This window comes from Oreochromis aureus, linkage group 23 (assembly GCF_013358895.1).
Source record: "Oreochromis aureus strain Israel breed Guangdong linkage group 23, ZZ_aureus, whole genome shotgun sequence".
In the NCBI taxonomy this organism is placed as follows: Eukaryota; Metazoa; Chordata; class Actinopteri; order Cichliformes; family Cichlidae; genus Oreochromis; species Oreochromis aureus.
In genome coordinates this window covers 1,951,280-1,967,152 of record NC_052963.1, presented here as the reverse complement: position 1 = coordinate 1,967,152, position 15,873 = coordinate 1,951,280, and the positions used below count along the sequence as shown (strand labels likewise).

Here is a 15,873-nt window from a genome sequence, read left to right as displayed (position 1 = left end):
GATTTTAAGACATGGACACAGAAAGGCTGTTTTCACATGAAATCTGAAGCTACTTATTTGAACACTGAGATCCCAACTTTTAAGCAATTTGAAGTAAATGCTGTTCTCTGATATACTTAGTTTTTCCGCTGGATAAGTGGTCTCCCTGTGTGAAATAATATGGGGGGAGTGGTTCTTTTGGAATAAGTGGGGGACGTCCAGCAGTGATACACAACATGATGCAAAAAGTTACTTAGTTTCCTTAATAGCTGGTGAAGGGTTGCAGTCATCCAGTTCATGGTAATCCTAGTAGTTTGAGTGAAGGAAACTAGACTTCTTTAGTTCCTTGAAGATGTTTCACTTCTCATCTGAGGAGCTTTGTCAATCCTGAATTGAGTCCAGTTTCCTTCACTCAAACCTACTACAAAATGTTAATGCTGCAGTGATGACATTTTCATGTCTGTCATGTTTTTAAATATATCCACAACATTGATGGATAAGTCTAAAGCAACATGGAGATTGGTAGTGCAATAACACTGTCTTTATCAATTATTCAATGTGTCAGACCGACCGATCTTTGGAATATTATATACTTAATAATAATAATATACACACCCAGCTCGCCCCTGCGGGCGGTTTTATCCTTCAAGCTCGGGTCCTCTACCAGAGGCCTGGGAGCTTGAGGGTCCTCCGCAGTATCTTAGCTGTTCCCAGGACTGCGCTCTTCTGGACAGAGATGTCCGATGTTGTTCCCAGGATCTGCTGGAGCCACTCGCCTAGCTTGGGAGTCACCGCACCTAGTGCTCCGATTACCACGGGGACCACCGTTACCTTCACCCTCCACATCTTCTCCAGCTCTTCTCTGAGCCCTTGGTATTTCTCCAGCTTCTCGTGTTCCTTCTTCCTGATATTGCTGTCATTCGGAACCGCTACATCTATCACTACAGCCGTCTTCTTCTGTTTGTCTACCACCACTATGTCCGGTTGGTTAGCCACCACCATTTTGTCCGTCTGCATCTGGAAGTCCCACAGGATCTTAGCTCGGTCATTCTCCATCACCCTTGGGGGCATCTCCCATTTTGACCTCCGGACTTCCAGGTTATACTCGGCACAGATGTTCCTGTACACTATGCCGGCCACTTGGTTATGGCGTTCCATGTATGCCTTGCCTGCTAGCATCTTGCACCCTGTTGTTATGTGCTGGATTGTCTCTGGGGCATCTTTACACAGCCTGCACCTGGGGTCTGGCCTGGTGTGATAGACCCCAGCCTCTATGGATCTTGTACTCAGAGCTTGTTCTTGTGCTGCCATGATTAGTGCCTCTGTGCTGTCTTTCAGTCCAGCTTTGTCCAGCCACTGGTAGGATTTCTGGATATCAGCCACCTCCTCTATCTGCCGGTGGTACATACCGTGCAGGGGCCTGTCCTTCCATGATAGTTCCTCGCCTTCCTCCTCTTTGTTGGGTTTCTGCTGCCTGAGGTATTCACTGAGCACGCTGTCAGTTGGGGCAATCTTCGTGATGTATTCGTGGATGTTTCTTGTCTCATCCTGGACTGTGGTGCTGACACTCACCAGTCCCCGGCCCCCTTCCTTCCGCTTAGCGTACAGCCTCAGGATGCTGGACTTGGGGTGAAACCCTCCATGCATGGTAAGGAGCTTTCTTGTCTTTATCTCAGTGGCTTCTATCTCCTCCTTTGGCCAGCCTATTACCCCAGCAGGGTACCTGATCACGGGCAGGGCGTAGGTGTTGATGGCCCGGATCTTGTTCTTGCCGTTCAGCTGACTCCTCAACCACCAAGTACCCTCTGCAGGTACTTGGTGGTTGCAGCTTTCCTAGCGGCAGCTTTCCTAGCAGCCTCTTCATGGTTCCCATTCGCCTATGCAGAACAGCAGTGGGGACAGAGCATCTCCTTGGTAGATCCCGCACTTGATGGTGACTTGTGCTATGGGCTTGGAGTTGGCCTCTAGTGTTGTACGCCACATCCCCATTGAGTTCCTGATGAAGGCTCTTAGGGTCCTGTTGATCTTGTACGATTCTAGGCATTCCAGTATCCAGCTGTGGGGCATTGAGTCATAGGCCTTCTTGTATAGGCCTTCTTGTAATCAATCCAGGCTGTGCACAGGTTGGTCAGTCTGGTCTTGCAGTCTCGGCTGACTGTTTTGTCTACCAGTAGCTGGTGTTTTGCGCCTCTGGTATTCTTGCCAATCCCTTTCTGTGCCCCGCTCATGTATTGACCCATGTGCCTGTTCATCTTAGCCGATATGATGCCTGACAGGAGCTTCCATGTAGTACTGAGGCAGGTTATTGGTCGGTAGTTGGATGGGACCGGTCCCTTCTTGGGGTCCTTGGGGATCAGGACCATCCGACCTTCGGTTAGCCATTCCGGGTATCTCTCATTAACTAGCAGCTGGTTCATTTGTGCTGCCAGACGCTCGTGGAGTGCAGTCAGCTTCTTCAGCCAGTAGGCGTGAACCATGTCGGGCCCTGGTGCTGTCCAACTCTTCATACTGGAGACCCTTTCTTGGATGTCTGCCACTGTGATGGTTACGGACCCTGTTCAGGAGGTCGCTATGGTCTGCCCTCAGATCCACTAGCCACTGAGCATTGCCGTTATGGGTTGCGCCCTTCTCCCATATGCTCTTCCAGTATTGCTCCGTCTCCAGCCTTGGTGGTGCTGTTCTGTTATTGTTCTCTTGCCACTGAGAGTACACCTTTGCTGGTTCTGTGGAGAACAGCTGGTTTATTCTCCTGCCTTCTATCTCTCTGGTGTACCTCCTCAAGCGGGTGGCCAAGGCTGTGAGTCTTTGCTTGGCAGTTTCCAAGGCCTCAGGTATGGACAGCTTGCTGTATTTCTTATGCACCTGCTTTGTCGCACCTTTCTGCAACTCCGTTAGTTGGCTAACCTCCCTTCGTGCTACTTTGATCTTGCCCTCTAGCCTCCTTCTCGATGGAGGTACTGCCCCCTGTGGCTGTTCAACTTGTAGCCAAGCATCTCACTGATCACTGCTGCCGTAGTGTAGATCAGCTTGTTAGTGTCGGTAATCGTGGTTGTAGGTATCAGCCGTAGTGCTGCGTTAACATCATCTAGCAGACCTTCTGAGGGTACTTCACGTAATCTTGGTAACCGCCACGGGGATCCAGGTTTCAAGTTTGGCCATGATCCTATCTTTCAGGTCAGTTCCTCTCGCACTCAACGATCCTTCTCCTATCGCACTTGGGGCTATGTACCCAATCTCGGGTGGGGTGATGATATCTCCCCTGACCTGGCGTCCTGACTCCTCCTTGCCGTAGCATTTATGTTGTACCTCATCAATCTCTAGCTGTGAGAGCAGTCCTTCTTTCGAATGTTGGAACACTGAGCTACTAGTTGTTTCGCCGTCATTGTGGATGTTGGGTAGCGAAGAATCCATAGGTCCCTCATCCTATTCATGTAACCCCTTCCGCCAGGGTTACTTGCGTAGTAGCATTCCAACAACGCCCTGTTTTCGTCTCTTGCCCACCGATGCCTTCTTGTTCCAGTAGCCCACTTGTCGTCAGGGTGCCCTGGTTCCTCAACACCTGACGCGGACCTTGTTGATCCGGGCGGCGTCCGAGCCGGCATGCCTTCATATTTATCTGTCTCGCTCATGTCTGCGGTAGGCTTGCTTAGCATAGGGGTCTAGCCTTAGGACCCTTACTGGATACAGGCGCCCCAGGCGGAATCGAACTTGCGATCCTCTGCTCCAAAGGCGTGTAGTGTGTGTATCTATCTATCTATCTATCTATCTATCTATATATATATATATATATATATATATATATATATATATATATATATATATACATATATATATATATATATATACATATACATGTATATGTATATATACATATATATATGGAGCACCAGTTCTCTGGTTGAGAGTAACTTTTTGCATTAGGCTATACAAAAGTACTTACCACATGGTTTAAATTGGTATTAAACAGCAATTCAAATAATAAACCGAAAACCTGTAGAAAGTAAAGTAAAACATGCATTTTGCACACTAACTGTTCTTACGCTGGATGCTAAGCTTTAACGGCATGGGCGTTTTACTTTAGAGAACATTAGAAATCTGGACACACCGCCCACACTGATGCCAATATGAAGCAATGGGCATGCGGCCGAGCAGCATCAGCTTACGTGCCAGTGACATGTGTTAACGGATTTCACTCATGCAAAATAACATGGAAAAACCTTTTTATTGTTTGTACTGATAGGTAAAAGTACCATTGTCTCCACTTAACAGGTTTTTCCGTGGTGACAAAAGATATAAACAGAAAAAAAGGCTCAAAATACACAGACATTCTCCAACATATGCACTACTGGGGAAAAGTATGCTCATTACAAATCAAATAGGACAAAGTATTAACCGCGAGTTATATTTCTTTTACTAGTCTCAACAACAACAGAAAAAAGGCAATCTGAGAGATACTGACAACGGGAAGACGGCTTAAGAACTACTAACATCAGTTCTTGAGAAGGTTACAATAAAACAGCCTTAACGTTACATTAACAGTTTGCGCTCAGGCCACTTACCGGCAAATTTTCCAGGTGGCTCCTCCGTGAGTTTGTGTCTGTTGAGCGCCGATGTGATGACGTAGAAAATTTCCCGTGAGGCTATGCGTTCTTCCTGCACACTAATACTCAATTACTCTACATCAGGGGTAGGCAACCTTTTTGATGACGAGTGCCATCTAAAATTTCCTCAGAAGTCAATGTGCCACATCATTGCATTAGCAATAAATTTAATAACGCTCTATATTAACAGTTGCTGCACTGAGCGGACAGCTCCTGAAGCATGTGAAGTGCCTGAATGTGGAAATGTCAACATCGCTTGAAAAAACTTCCAGCTAGCAACATCCCTCTCACCGGTAGGCTAAGTTATTTTTAGCCAATTACAAGTTGAATCTGATAGTTGGGGTTGTTAGCTAAGATACCGTCATTAAGAAGCGGCACAACTAATGTGTCTATGCGAGCTAATTTGCGATGTGCACCACTGGCCCGGCCATTTAATTTTTAATGCACCTTCTCAGATTAATTCACTGAGTGTCGTGCCCAGGGCTGGACTGGGACAAAACATCGGCCCGGGCATTTTGACTAGAGACCGGCCCACCAGGTATTATAGGAAAAGCCATACAGCCTTTGAATGAAAACAAACGCTGTTGTGACAGTGATGTACACTGTCTTGTTGGTATATGTATGATTTCTATACATTTTACATTAGATAAAAACTTTGGTTGTAAGATTCAGATAATTATTTAATAAAAGCGAGAAATTTTAAATGAGAATAAGAAAGAAAAGTATTTCTTTGTGTCCCCCTTTCCCTGTTAATGCTCTACCTGGCCCCCTGGCAAAACTTTGCTAGATCCGCCCCTGCACAGTTACCAGCTGTCAGCTACGTAGAAAAGGATCCTGGTGTTATTTGTCTCTCAGAAACAGTTCATAACTTCCCTTCAACTCATTCATGTCACCTAAAAGGTAAACCTGTTTCTCCATCACCTGTTCAGCTCTGATGATTCAGTAAGGACATCTCCTGGTTTCATCTTCATCTTTCCCTCTCACCACATATCCAAACCGACATCATGACCAGCAGCTTTACAGCTGTGGCTCCAGCAAACATCAGCTGATACTAGAAATTAATATTAAATACATTCTAACAACAGCTGATCAAGCTTAAACGTGCTGCTGTTGTTTAGCGCGACATCCGCTGGTTTCCTCTTTCTGGCGCAAAGTGGGCGATAAACAAACGAAAGACGGGACTTGTGAAAGAAAAGCTGATCAGCTGATCATTGATCAGTTTCATGATTGAATGAGAGAAGAAGAGGCAGCTGACAGCGTAAAGACGCAGAATAACTCCAGCTTTGTGTCTTTTTTCCATTCTAGCTGAAGTCCGGGACAAACTGTGTTCCTTTTCAGCTCAATACGAAACGCGTAATATTTTCTCTGAATGCGGGACGATTCTGTTTTTTAAGGGGTGGCAACTCTACTAACTAAGCTTATGAATAAAATAAAGTTCACTATCAGTAACATCATAGCACCCACCCGGGCTGCATAGAAACTCCATCATGCTAGCTAGTACCCAGTACGAGTTATTGTAACTGACTGTAAAAAGTCAGCACAACGAAAATAAACTCCACCTAAACTTGGTTTATATCTGACCCAGATAGAATCCAGGTCATTAACTTCTTACCTGAAGTTCAGTTCACCTGACACTCGTCCTCCTGCCTCCCCTTTCCCTCATCCACCTGCTGGCCTCTGTGGAAGCCACCACCAAACAACTGAGTTATTTTTACACATCTGCCAGCATCCGGCCAATCCACCACCTTTCACTGTTTATACCATTACAAAAAAAACCCCAAAAAAATCATCGGCCCATAAAAACGAAACATCACCATCGGCACACTGGGCAAAGGCCCGGTATGCCCAATGGCCAGTCCAGCTATGCCATCAGTTAACCCTTCGCGTGCCAGCTGTGGCACGCGTGCCCAGGGTTGCCGACCCCTGCTCTACGTTATCGTGCTTTACTCACACTTTTAAGTTGTAGTTGCTGGCAATAAATAATATTGATTTAAATAATTAATGATTTTTGTACAAGATACTGATGAGTATAGATAACTATTTCTCAAATATTTTGATTCAATTTTAAACAAAAATATTAATTTATAGACATTTGTTTCAATTTATCAAACTCAAATAATAAACTAAAATTTTATCAGGCTCATCTAACTTATAGTGATATTTACTAAGCCTCTGAATTACTTTTTAGAGTGTACTGAGGTCAGATGGCCCAGGATGTGAATGGGCGCTAAGGTGTCTGGGAAGGATCTCAGAACTGCATCATAGATGGCAGACAGTTGGTGTCGTAAGCCCCGCCCTCTGTTCAAAGATGGTGGTGACACGATGACCTGGATGACTGAGAATCTTCACAGACATATATGTAGGGAAAGGAGAAAAGTCATTACAGGCCCATTACATCTGTGTTGCTGCTGATTGGACTGACTGAATCTGCTGCTGAACTGAAAACAGTCATTTCAAAGAGCCGCAACATCAGAGCACATTCCCTTTGAAACAGTGAATGTTTTTCAGGCAGACGAATAAAAGCTGAGTCTCTCTCTGTTCAGTCCTAGAGTGATTTTAATATTGAAGACTCCACAACTGATTTAGAAAGTGGAAGAATCAGCAGTATGTCAGCCTTCACTGTTTTAAATGCTTTCTCACTTTCTCTCTTTGTCTTTTATGAGTTTTATGAGTGCCATATATTTCCCATTTTTCATGAAGTGATATCATAAAAGCTGCATTGCAACTGCAATCTTAAGTAATGTTTTAGACTGTGTTCACTTCATAATATCATCATTTGCTGATTAACCTCTCCTAAAGTAAAGTATTTGCCCTCTACCTCATTCCCCATCACTGTAACTCAGATTAAAACAGGACTGAAACATTCTATACATTTTTTATATTTTTTTAATATACTGCTTTATTCATAGATATTTAAAGCTGGGACAAAGTAACACTGAAAGTATCTGTTGCACCTCTGTAGTGACATTGCATTGCAGCTGTGAATCTTCTGCCTTAAAACACCTGCTTTATGGAAAGGAACACAGATTTAGGAATCAGACTTACAGCAAGAGTCGCTGTTTCCATCAGATGGGATGCTTGATGGAAACATGCAAGCGGAGCATATATTTTGCTGTTCAATAAGCATGGAGGACCTCAAACATTGTCATTTCTTAAAGCTGATTCAGTGGTAGGGGATGGCATATTGTTCCAGCATATGTTAGTGCTGAGATGACAGGCCTTAAGTGAAACCCCGCCACCTGCTAGCAACTCCTAATGTATGAGTCCATATGTAAACACCAGTTGGAGGGCAAGCCTCGCAGCGTTGCTGTGATCAACCTTTTTAATGAGAGGACAAGTTTATGAAATGGCACAGGTGGTGCTGTGAACATATTACACTCATGTCTTTGAACTGGAAATTCTATAGAAATATTTTCTATGGCCTACATTACCTGTTAGAATATAGAAAGCATTAATACTGTGAAGTGTTTAGGTATGAATGCCACTGATGCTGGGGTCAGGTTTTTGTTGGTTCTGTTGGTTTTCTGTATGTATCCATCTGAATTCCAGACTTTTTTTCCTTATTTGAAATGAAACTTGGGTTTACATAATCAGACACCCATCCATGAGCATGCCTATAAATGATATCTCTCCTTAACATTTTATAGGAGGTTCTTCAAATTTGGCACTCACTCGCTCAAAGGTAAAAGATCAAACTTCAATACAAAATCATGTCTTCCACACAAGGTAGAAAATCTGCTTGTAATTCAGCTCTGTTATTCAACAACAGAAGATGGTGAACAATTATTTGAATACTAGGTCTGGACAGATATGGATGTAAGTACAAAGTAGACTGCTTAGCAGATGCATACAACTGTAGGATACCCTGAGTCTTCATTTTTGTGAAAGTTCTTAAAGACATGCAGAAAGCAACGTTGCATTGTGTTGGCTACATAGAAAGAAAGTTCTGGTTTTGAGCCTTTTTGTCAGCTGGGGTCTCATTTTGTGTGTTTTACTTCTAAACACATCAAGTCATTTTTCTATTTTAAACTAAAGACACTACAATAATACAGAGTAAGCACTTGGTGACAGCTGGAAAGAAAAACTCCCTAACAACAGGAAGAAACCTCTGTCAGAATTAGACTTAGGGAGGGGCAGCCATCTGCAGCTGAGGTGGGGGAGGGGAAAAGAAGAGAGCAGAGAGAGACAGGACAAAAGACATACTGTGGAAGAGAAGCAGAGTTTAATAGTAACTAATGAATAAATGCAGAGTGGTGTATAAACAAATAAAGAGTGAAAAGGGGTGAGTGAAGCGAAGAAACACTCAGTGCATCATGGGAAGCCCCCAGCAGCCTAAGCCTATTTCAGCATTACCAATGGATTTTTCAGAATCACCAGCCCTGACTATAAGCTTTACCAAAATGCAAAGTTTTTCGTCTAATCTTGAAGGTAGAGAAAGCGTCTGTCTCCTGAATTCAAACTGGGTCTGGTTCCACAGAAGAGGGACTGGAAACGCACTGCAGGCCTACTTGTTGTTCCTAGAGTATTTAAAAGTAGAATGGGAGGCAGAGCCTTCAGTTTTCAGGCCCCTCTTCTGTGGAACCAGCTTCCAGTTTGGATTCAGGAGACAGACACTATCTCTACTTTTAAGATTAGGCTTCAAACTTTCCTTTTTGCTAAAGCATATAGTTAGGGCCTGCCGGTAGCATGGTGACATGGTGGTTAGCACTGTTTCCAGTGGTGGTGGTTCCACCAATTGGTCCGGTCCTTTCTGTGTGGAGTTTGCACATTCTCCCTGTGTTTCTGTGGGTTCTCTCCGGGTACTCGGCTTCCTCCCACAGTCCAAAGACATGCAGATAGTGGGGTTAGGTTAATTGGTAACTCTAAAGTCCCCATAGGTGTGAATCTGAGTGCAAATGGTTGTTTGTCTCTAGCCTTGCGACTGACTGACGACCTGTTCAGGGTATAACACAAATACCTGTGTGAAGAGGACTCCTCATTTACATGAACAAATTGGAGTCTATTAGATAGATTCAAACCGTGGCAGTGCAGTATCTTTATTACATACGGCATTTTCTAATCTCTGTAGCAAAATAAGGCTATTTGAGTGAGAGTTTTATCCAACCTGCAAAGCTTCCAAGGCCAGAAGAGATTGCTCAGTGTAGTAAAGCTGTGGCTGTGAGTTCTGTATACCAGATATGTGAAATATTAGAAAATACAATTTCCATCCCATAAATGTCTACACTAATGTATTTGTTTAGCTGTTTATTTATTTGGTACATTATACTGGTATATTTATTTTTTTGTTACTATGTAAATACTTTGGAAAGAATACAATCACATAGAGTAAAATGGTAAATGGACTGGTTTTTATACAGCTCTTTTCTACTCTATCTGAGCAATCTCTTTCTGTGCTCTTTATATGTAAGTGCTTTCTATCTAACATTCACACAAATTCATACTCTGATGGATGCATTGGAGAGCAACATGGGGTTAGTATCTTGCCCAAGGATATTTGGTATCCAGACTGGAGGAATCAAAGTACCAACCTTCCAATTAGCAGATGACCCACTCTGAGCTATAGCCACCCCAGACCACTTACAAAAAACAGGGTTTAATAAACATTTAAAGGATTACAAAATGAATACATCTGCTTAACCTTAAAGACCAGCAATTTAATAACAATATAACATTATAATTTAGTTTGATTCTCCAGTTCTCCAATATCTAGCCAGTTTTACTAAGCTCCATATATATTCTGATGTATGTGAAGGTACACACACAAGTGTGTGTGTGTGTGTGTGTGTGTGTGTGTGTGTGTTTGTGTGTAGGTGTGTGTGTATTTTTGTGAATTCTTTGATAATATATGGAATAACCTATCGGAAACTGTGATTGTGGAACTCTTGGGTCAGCTTTTTCTCCCTTAAGACTTTATTTCATTGGACACGGTCATGTTTCGAGCTTAGATAAGATACTTTAGGAATAATAAACACCAATAAACAGACTCGGCAGTAGATTTAAGCCATTAGACATACCAGTGCTTTGCGGTGAAGAGAGAGCTGAGAGTAAAAGTGAAGTTCTCAATTTACCAGTTGATCTACGTTTCTGGTTATGAGCTATGGGTAGTGACTGTAAGAAGGAGATTGCAGATACAGGCGGCGTAAATGAGCTTTCTCCAAAGGTTGGCTGGCCTCTGCCTTAGAGAGTGAGGAGCTTGGCCATCCGGGAGGGACTCAGAGTAGAGCCACATCGAAAGGAGCCAGTTTAGGTGGTTTGAGCATCTGACAAGGATGCCTCCTGGGTGAGGTGTTCCAGGCACGTCCCATCGGAAGGAGGCACTGGGGCAGACACAAGACGTGCTGGAGAGATTATATCTCTTGGCTGGCCTGGTTTCTGATGTTCCACCAGAAAGGCTGGAGGAGGCTGCTAGGAAGAGGGAGGTCTGGGCTTCTCTCCTTAGGCTGCTGCTCCTGTGACTCAGCTCTGGATATGTGGAATAACTGGATGGATGGAGTGTCAGGGGCAGCAGTTCTCTAGTAATAATAATAATAACAATATGTACTGTTGCCTCACAGCAAAAAGGTGCTGGATTTGAATCCACCATCTGACACACACACAAACACACACAGCGAGCTAATCATGAACATTTCCCCTTAAAATACGATCTTTAATTGCTGAAAGTAGGAATTATACATATGCTCTTAGGCTAAACTTGGCCTTAATAGCATTATAAATGTCTTTCATAACTATTAAGTGAATTTTGCATTTTTGTCAGTTTGAGAGGGCAGCAGTGTATAAAGAGCAATATGCAGTACTATACTCTGGCCATGTTTCAGTTTCGGCTCCACTTAAGCGTTGAAAGATTCACAGTAATAATAATAACAATAATAATAATAATTTTAAAAGGAACTGATTCAAAGGATTCGAGGCACTGAAAAGAACTGGACTGCAAATCACCAAGCAATGAACAGAAAGTCAAGAGACCGGATATTTTCTAACACATTCATTCAGGCAGCCATAAACTGACTGTACACAACACATCTGTCTGTAATCACAAAATACATCACAAACAGTGCTTCTTGTTGCATCTTAAAATGCAATGTGTGAGCTGTTCCTCTTGAGTACTGAGATAGACAACAACCCACGATCTGCGTGTCAGCTCCAAGGTTCTTGTATAGCTTTCACTCCCCCACAGTTCTTCAAAGTTAATGAAATCATTCTCACAAAGTCACTGGAGAGGTAGCTCTTTCTCAAGCTACCAAAAAAGTGCACTGAGTAACACTGAATATTAAGAAAATGTGACAACACACATGGAAATGTGTCATTGGTGTATAAGGACACAGAAGACTTTGTCAGCTTGTGCATTCAAATTCAGAGTCACCTCCAAACAACACATTAGCTTTGAAAAGAAGGAGCAAACAGATGAAAACAGATGAAAGACTTTGGGGTCTGGGGCTAATGACTCATCTAGAAGTGTCACAAATTCGTGCTAACTGAATCTAATAGACTCTTACATTGTTGAATTGTATTATCACATTGCTTTAAAACTATTTTAGGAAGAGCTAATTCAAAGTCAGAAAAACCTACTTTGTTACTTTGTGTTCACTGTGTTTTAAATGGTAATGAATGTGATATTTAGCTTTTTTCACAGATGTATATTTCCTTTGTCAAAGTGAATTAGAAATACAGTAATGTAGTAATAATTACCTGTCCAGAAATCCTTGGCATGTTGATTGAAAAGGGTTTTATCTCTTCTGTTTTTCTCTTTCAGGGATCCAAATCAGCCAGTTCCACAGGATACAAAATTCATCCACACAAAGCCTAACCGCTTCGAGGAGGTAGCGTGGACAAAGTACAACCCCAAGGACCAGCTCTACCTTCACATTGGCCTCAAACCTCGAGTCCGAGACCACTACCGAGCTACCAAGGTTGCGTTCTGGCTCGAACTGGTTCCACACCTTCACAACATTAATGAATTTTTTCAATATGTATCCACTACTACTAAGATACCTCCACAGGACACTACACCTTATCCTTATACCAAACGATTCCCGGGTAAAAACAACTGGCCCTCCACCACACGCCACCCGGGAGTTCCTTCCGCCAACACCAAGCAAACAACCAACCAGCGCAAGAGCGGGGACCTGACTGATGAGTCAACTGTGGTGATTGAGACCAAACGGGACTACTCCACCGAGCTCAGCGTCACGATTGCTGTGGGAGCATCGCTGCTATTTCTGAACATCCTCGCCTTTGCTGCGCTCTACTACAAGAAAGACAAACGTCGCCACGAGTCCAACCAGCGCGTCCCCACCCCGCAGCACAACTCTGCTCCGACCAATACTCCATCTACTGCCAACGACGTAGCCCATCTGCAGAGTGAGGAACTGATGTCTCTACAGATGAAGCAGCAACAGCTGGAACACGAGCACCACCACGAGTGCGACTCGCTTCAGGCCCACGACACGCTGCGGCTCACCTGCCCACCAGACTACACACTGACTCTCCGCAGGTCACCTGATGATATACCCCTGATGACTCCCAGCACCATCACCATGATCCCCAATTCCCTGGCTGGCATGCAGCCTCTGCACAATTTCAACACTTTTGGTGGCAGCCAGAACAGTACCAACTTGCCCCACGGCCACTCCACCACACGGGTATAGCTCAGCTGGGACAGGACTGTGCCAGGTTCCCTCTGGATTAACAACTACCCACACAAGGAGAATATAAGTTATTCAGCAGATGTTATTTTGCTACCAAGCCTTCTTGAAAAATATATACAATATAAACTGATCATAAACTCACAAAACTATTCAAAATGAATGTTATTACAGTAATAACTCTGTTTGGAGCAAATTGTCACGAAGGTTTTTGAGGAGTGTTACCAAAAGAAAGGGCAACCAGTGGATGACTGTTATATAATCTCACACAACAAAGAGAGCAGTTTCTATGTTGACAGACAAAGACAACAGTTGGTGAAAAGCAACAATGGAACACCATCTTTTCATGATCCTCCATGCACCTGACTTGGGCACATGAAATGTATTTATGAAAACTTTGTATAAAAAGAACACGAAAAAAGGTATATAGATATGAGTGGAAATACAAAAAGTTTTAAAGAAGAAAAACAATATTAAAATTGCTCCTGAAACTATTGTTTTTATTTTTATTTTGCTTGTGCTTTATGTTGAGGTTTGTGTAAATATACCTGAACATCTGTCATTCTTTCTTCCTGTTACGACTTGAGTTTCATTCGTTTTCGCACAATGGCCAACTTGCGATCACAATCCCACACTCAGAGAGTTGCACACTGCGGGTTTGCAGGTCACCACATACAGTACTGTCTCGTGTATTGCTTCGTGTCCACGTTTTAGATACTGCATGTCCAGAACGAGCTTTACTCTGCATTTTCAGACATCTACTGTCTGACAATATGGACTGACTCTCTCCATCACCTGCTGTCACTTGTTATGCTTCCAGCAGTTTTCTGTCTCGCAATCTCAGCACTGCCCGTGCTTACGATGTGACCAGCACTGTATTATTTAGAAATAAAAAGGCAGTGATTTTTTTGTATTAATATTAGTTGGATATGTTTGTAAAGAAATATATGTTAGATATTTTAAATTGTCATATGCTAGCAATATGTAAAGTATTGTGCCAGGATTGTGATATTTTGGGTTACAAAAAAGTGAATGAGTGTAAATATTAATGATGCTAATTATTATTATGAAATTACAACACGAGTAGTCATAACTCTTTCCATTTTGCATCCAATTATGAAAAAAGAGGCAGAAGATTTTAAGCTACATTTGTAAATTCTATTAAATATATATTCATTTGGTCTATAAACCAGTCAAGCTAACGAGGGTTTTAATATAGAGTTGAAAATCCTTATTTAGTAGTTAGTCTTGTATTTATTTGCAGTTTTGCCTTCGGTAATACTACGCATATTTCTGGACACTTGTATAAAGTTTTTCTGCAACATTTTTAATAAAATATCACAGTATTTTCTAAATAAAAAAATGGGCGAGACACAGAAAAGAAACATGGTTCAAGGTCTGATCGGATTGGGTTATTTGTCTGGTGTGTGTTTAATTGGAGAGTATTGCAACTGGACAAAAGAGCACATGTCAAAGCGTTTTCACTCCTACAAAGTCACATTCACCTTTGCACACATATTTCTACAGCAATTTATATTTTATAGAAATAAAGTTACACATAAGAGTTGCTGGATTAGAAGTTTATCTGGGTTTATTGTGCCACAGCCACCTTGATAATAAAAAAAAAACAAAACAGTTTCACAGCAAGAACTCAAACTTTATCTGAAACAAGGATGTTGCAAAGGTAAGTCTTTCATGTTGTTTTAAGTATAATCTTTTAAAATGTTCATCTTGTTACAATTTCATGCTCACGTTCTTCATCTGTGTTTTATTTAGTAACACACACTTTGATTTATTAAAACATTTAGAAATTACTCTGTCAGTTTTAACTAGTCATTTTTTATCACAGTAAAAACAGTGATTAAAAACGAGTATCTTGTTGTGATTCCACTGTAATACAACAAAACCTACAACTTATAGGGTCAAAATAATGATAATAACACAAATTTCACAATGAAAAAACAAAGAAGACACAAACACACACACAAGAATAGAGTTCCAGTTTATTTGAAGCTTGCTTTTGTGTTTTGTTTCAATGACATAACTATTGAGGCTTTAAGTATCAAACTATATGTGTGTTCTTCAAGGGGAAATTAGGGGTTGTGCAAAATTGGAAACCAACATTTCAATCCATACGTACAAGTCTGGTGTGTGAAACTGACTGTGACTGTGCTACTGTCAGTGTCCAGTTTCCACCAGGTGACACTCATCTTAGATTACCCTGTGGACAATCATGAGGACACCACTGGAGTCTACAAGTGTGGCGTGAAATCAATGCAAGATGTCAAACTGAGGATGGAAACTGAGGTAGAAGGATAACAGGATGGTCCATAAAGCAAAGAGTGGACCCTGTTGATGCCAGACTAGGAAATTAGTATCTGTCAATGGATGAGAGCAGCCCACTCCATCCTGGCATACACTCTTACAAAGGGCGTGGCACATTCTTAAGGGACCCTTCCGATAAAGCCATTTTGAATTTACAATTTATACCAGTATAATCTCAGATGACACCACACTAACCAGCATTAGAAAAACTATTTAGTCGAATAACTATTTACTTAAGTAAAGGTACTTAGAAACCAAGTTAAAAGTCCTTCAGTGAAAGTGTTAAAAGTATTTATTTGTAATTTTATTTATTTTTTCTTTATTAT

The 15,873-nt window shown here is 42.1% G+C and overlaps 1 protein-coding gene across 1 annotated transcript in view; it reads left to right on the top strand.

Moving 5' to 3' along the window:
- Positions 1-14,864, top strand: part of nlgn4xa (neuroligin 4 X-linked a) — a 172,939-nt gene extending 158,075 nt beyond the window's left edge. Inside the window, exon 6 of the mRNA XM_039607350.1 lies at positions 12,331-14,864. Within this exon, the coding sequence (XP_039463284.1) occupies positions 12,331-13,225 (895 nt within the window). The 3' untranslated portion in view covers positions 13,226-14,864. The remainder of the gene's footprint in view (positions 1-12,330) is intronic.
- The last annotated feature ends 1,009 nt before the right edge of the window (positions 14,865-15,873 follow it).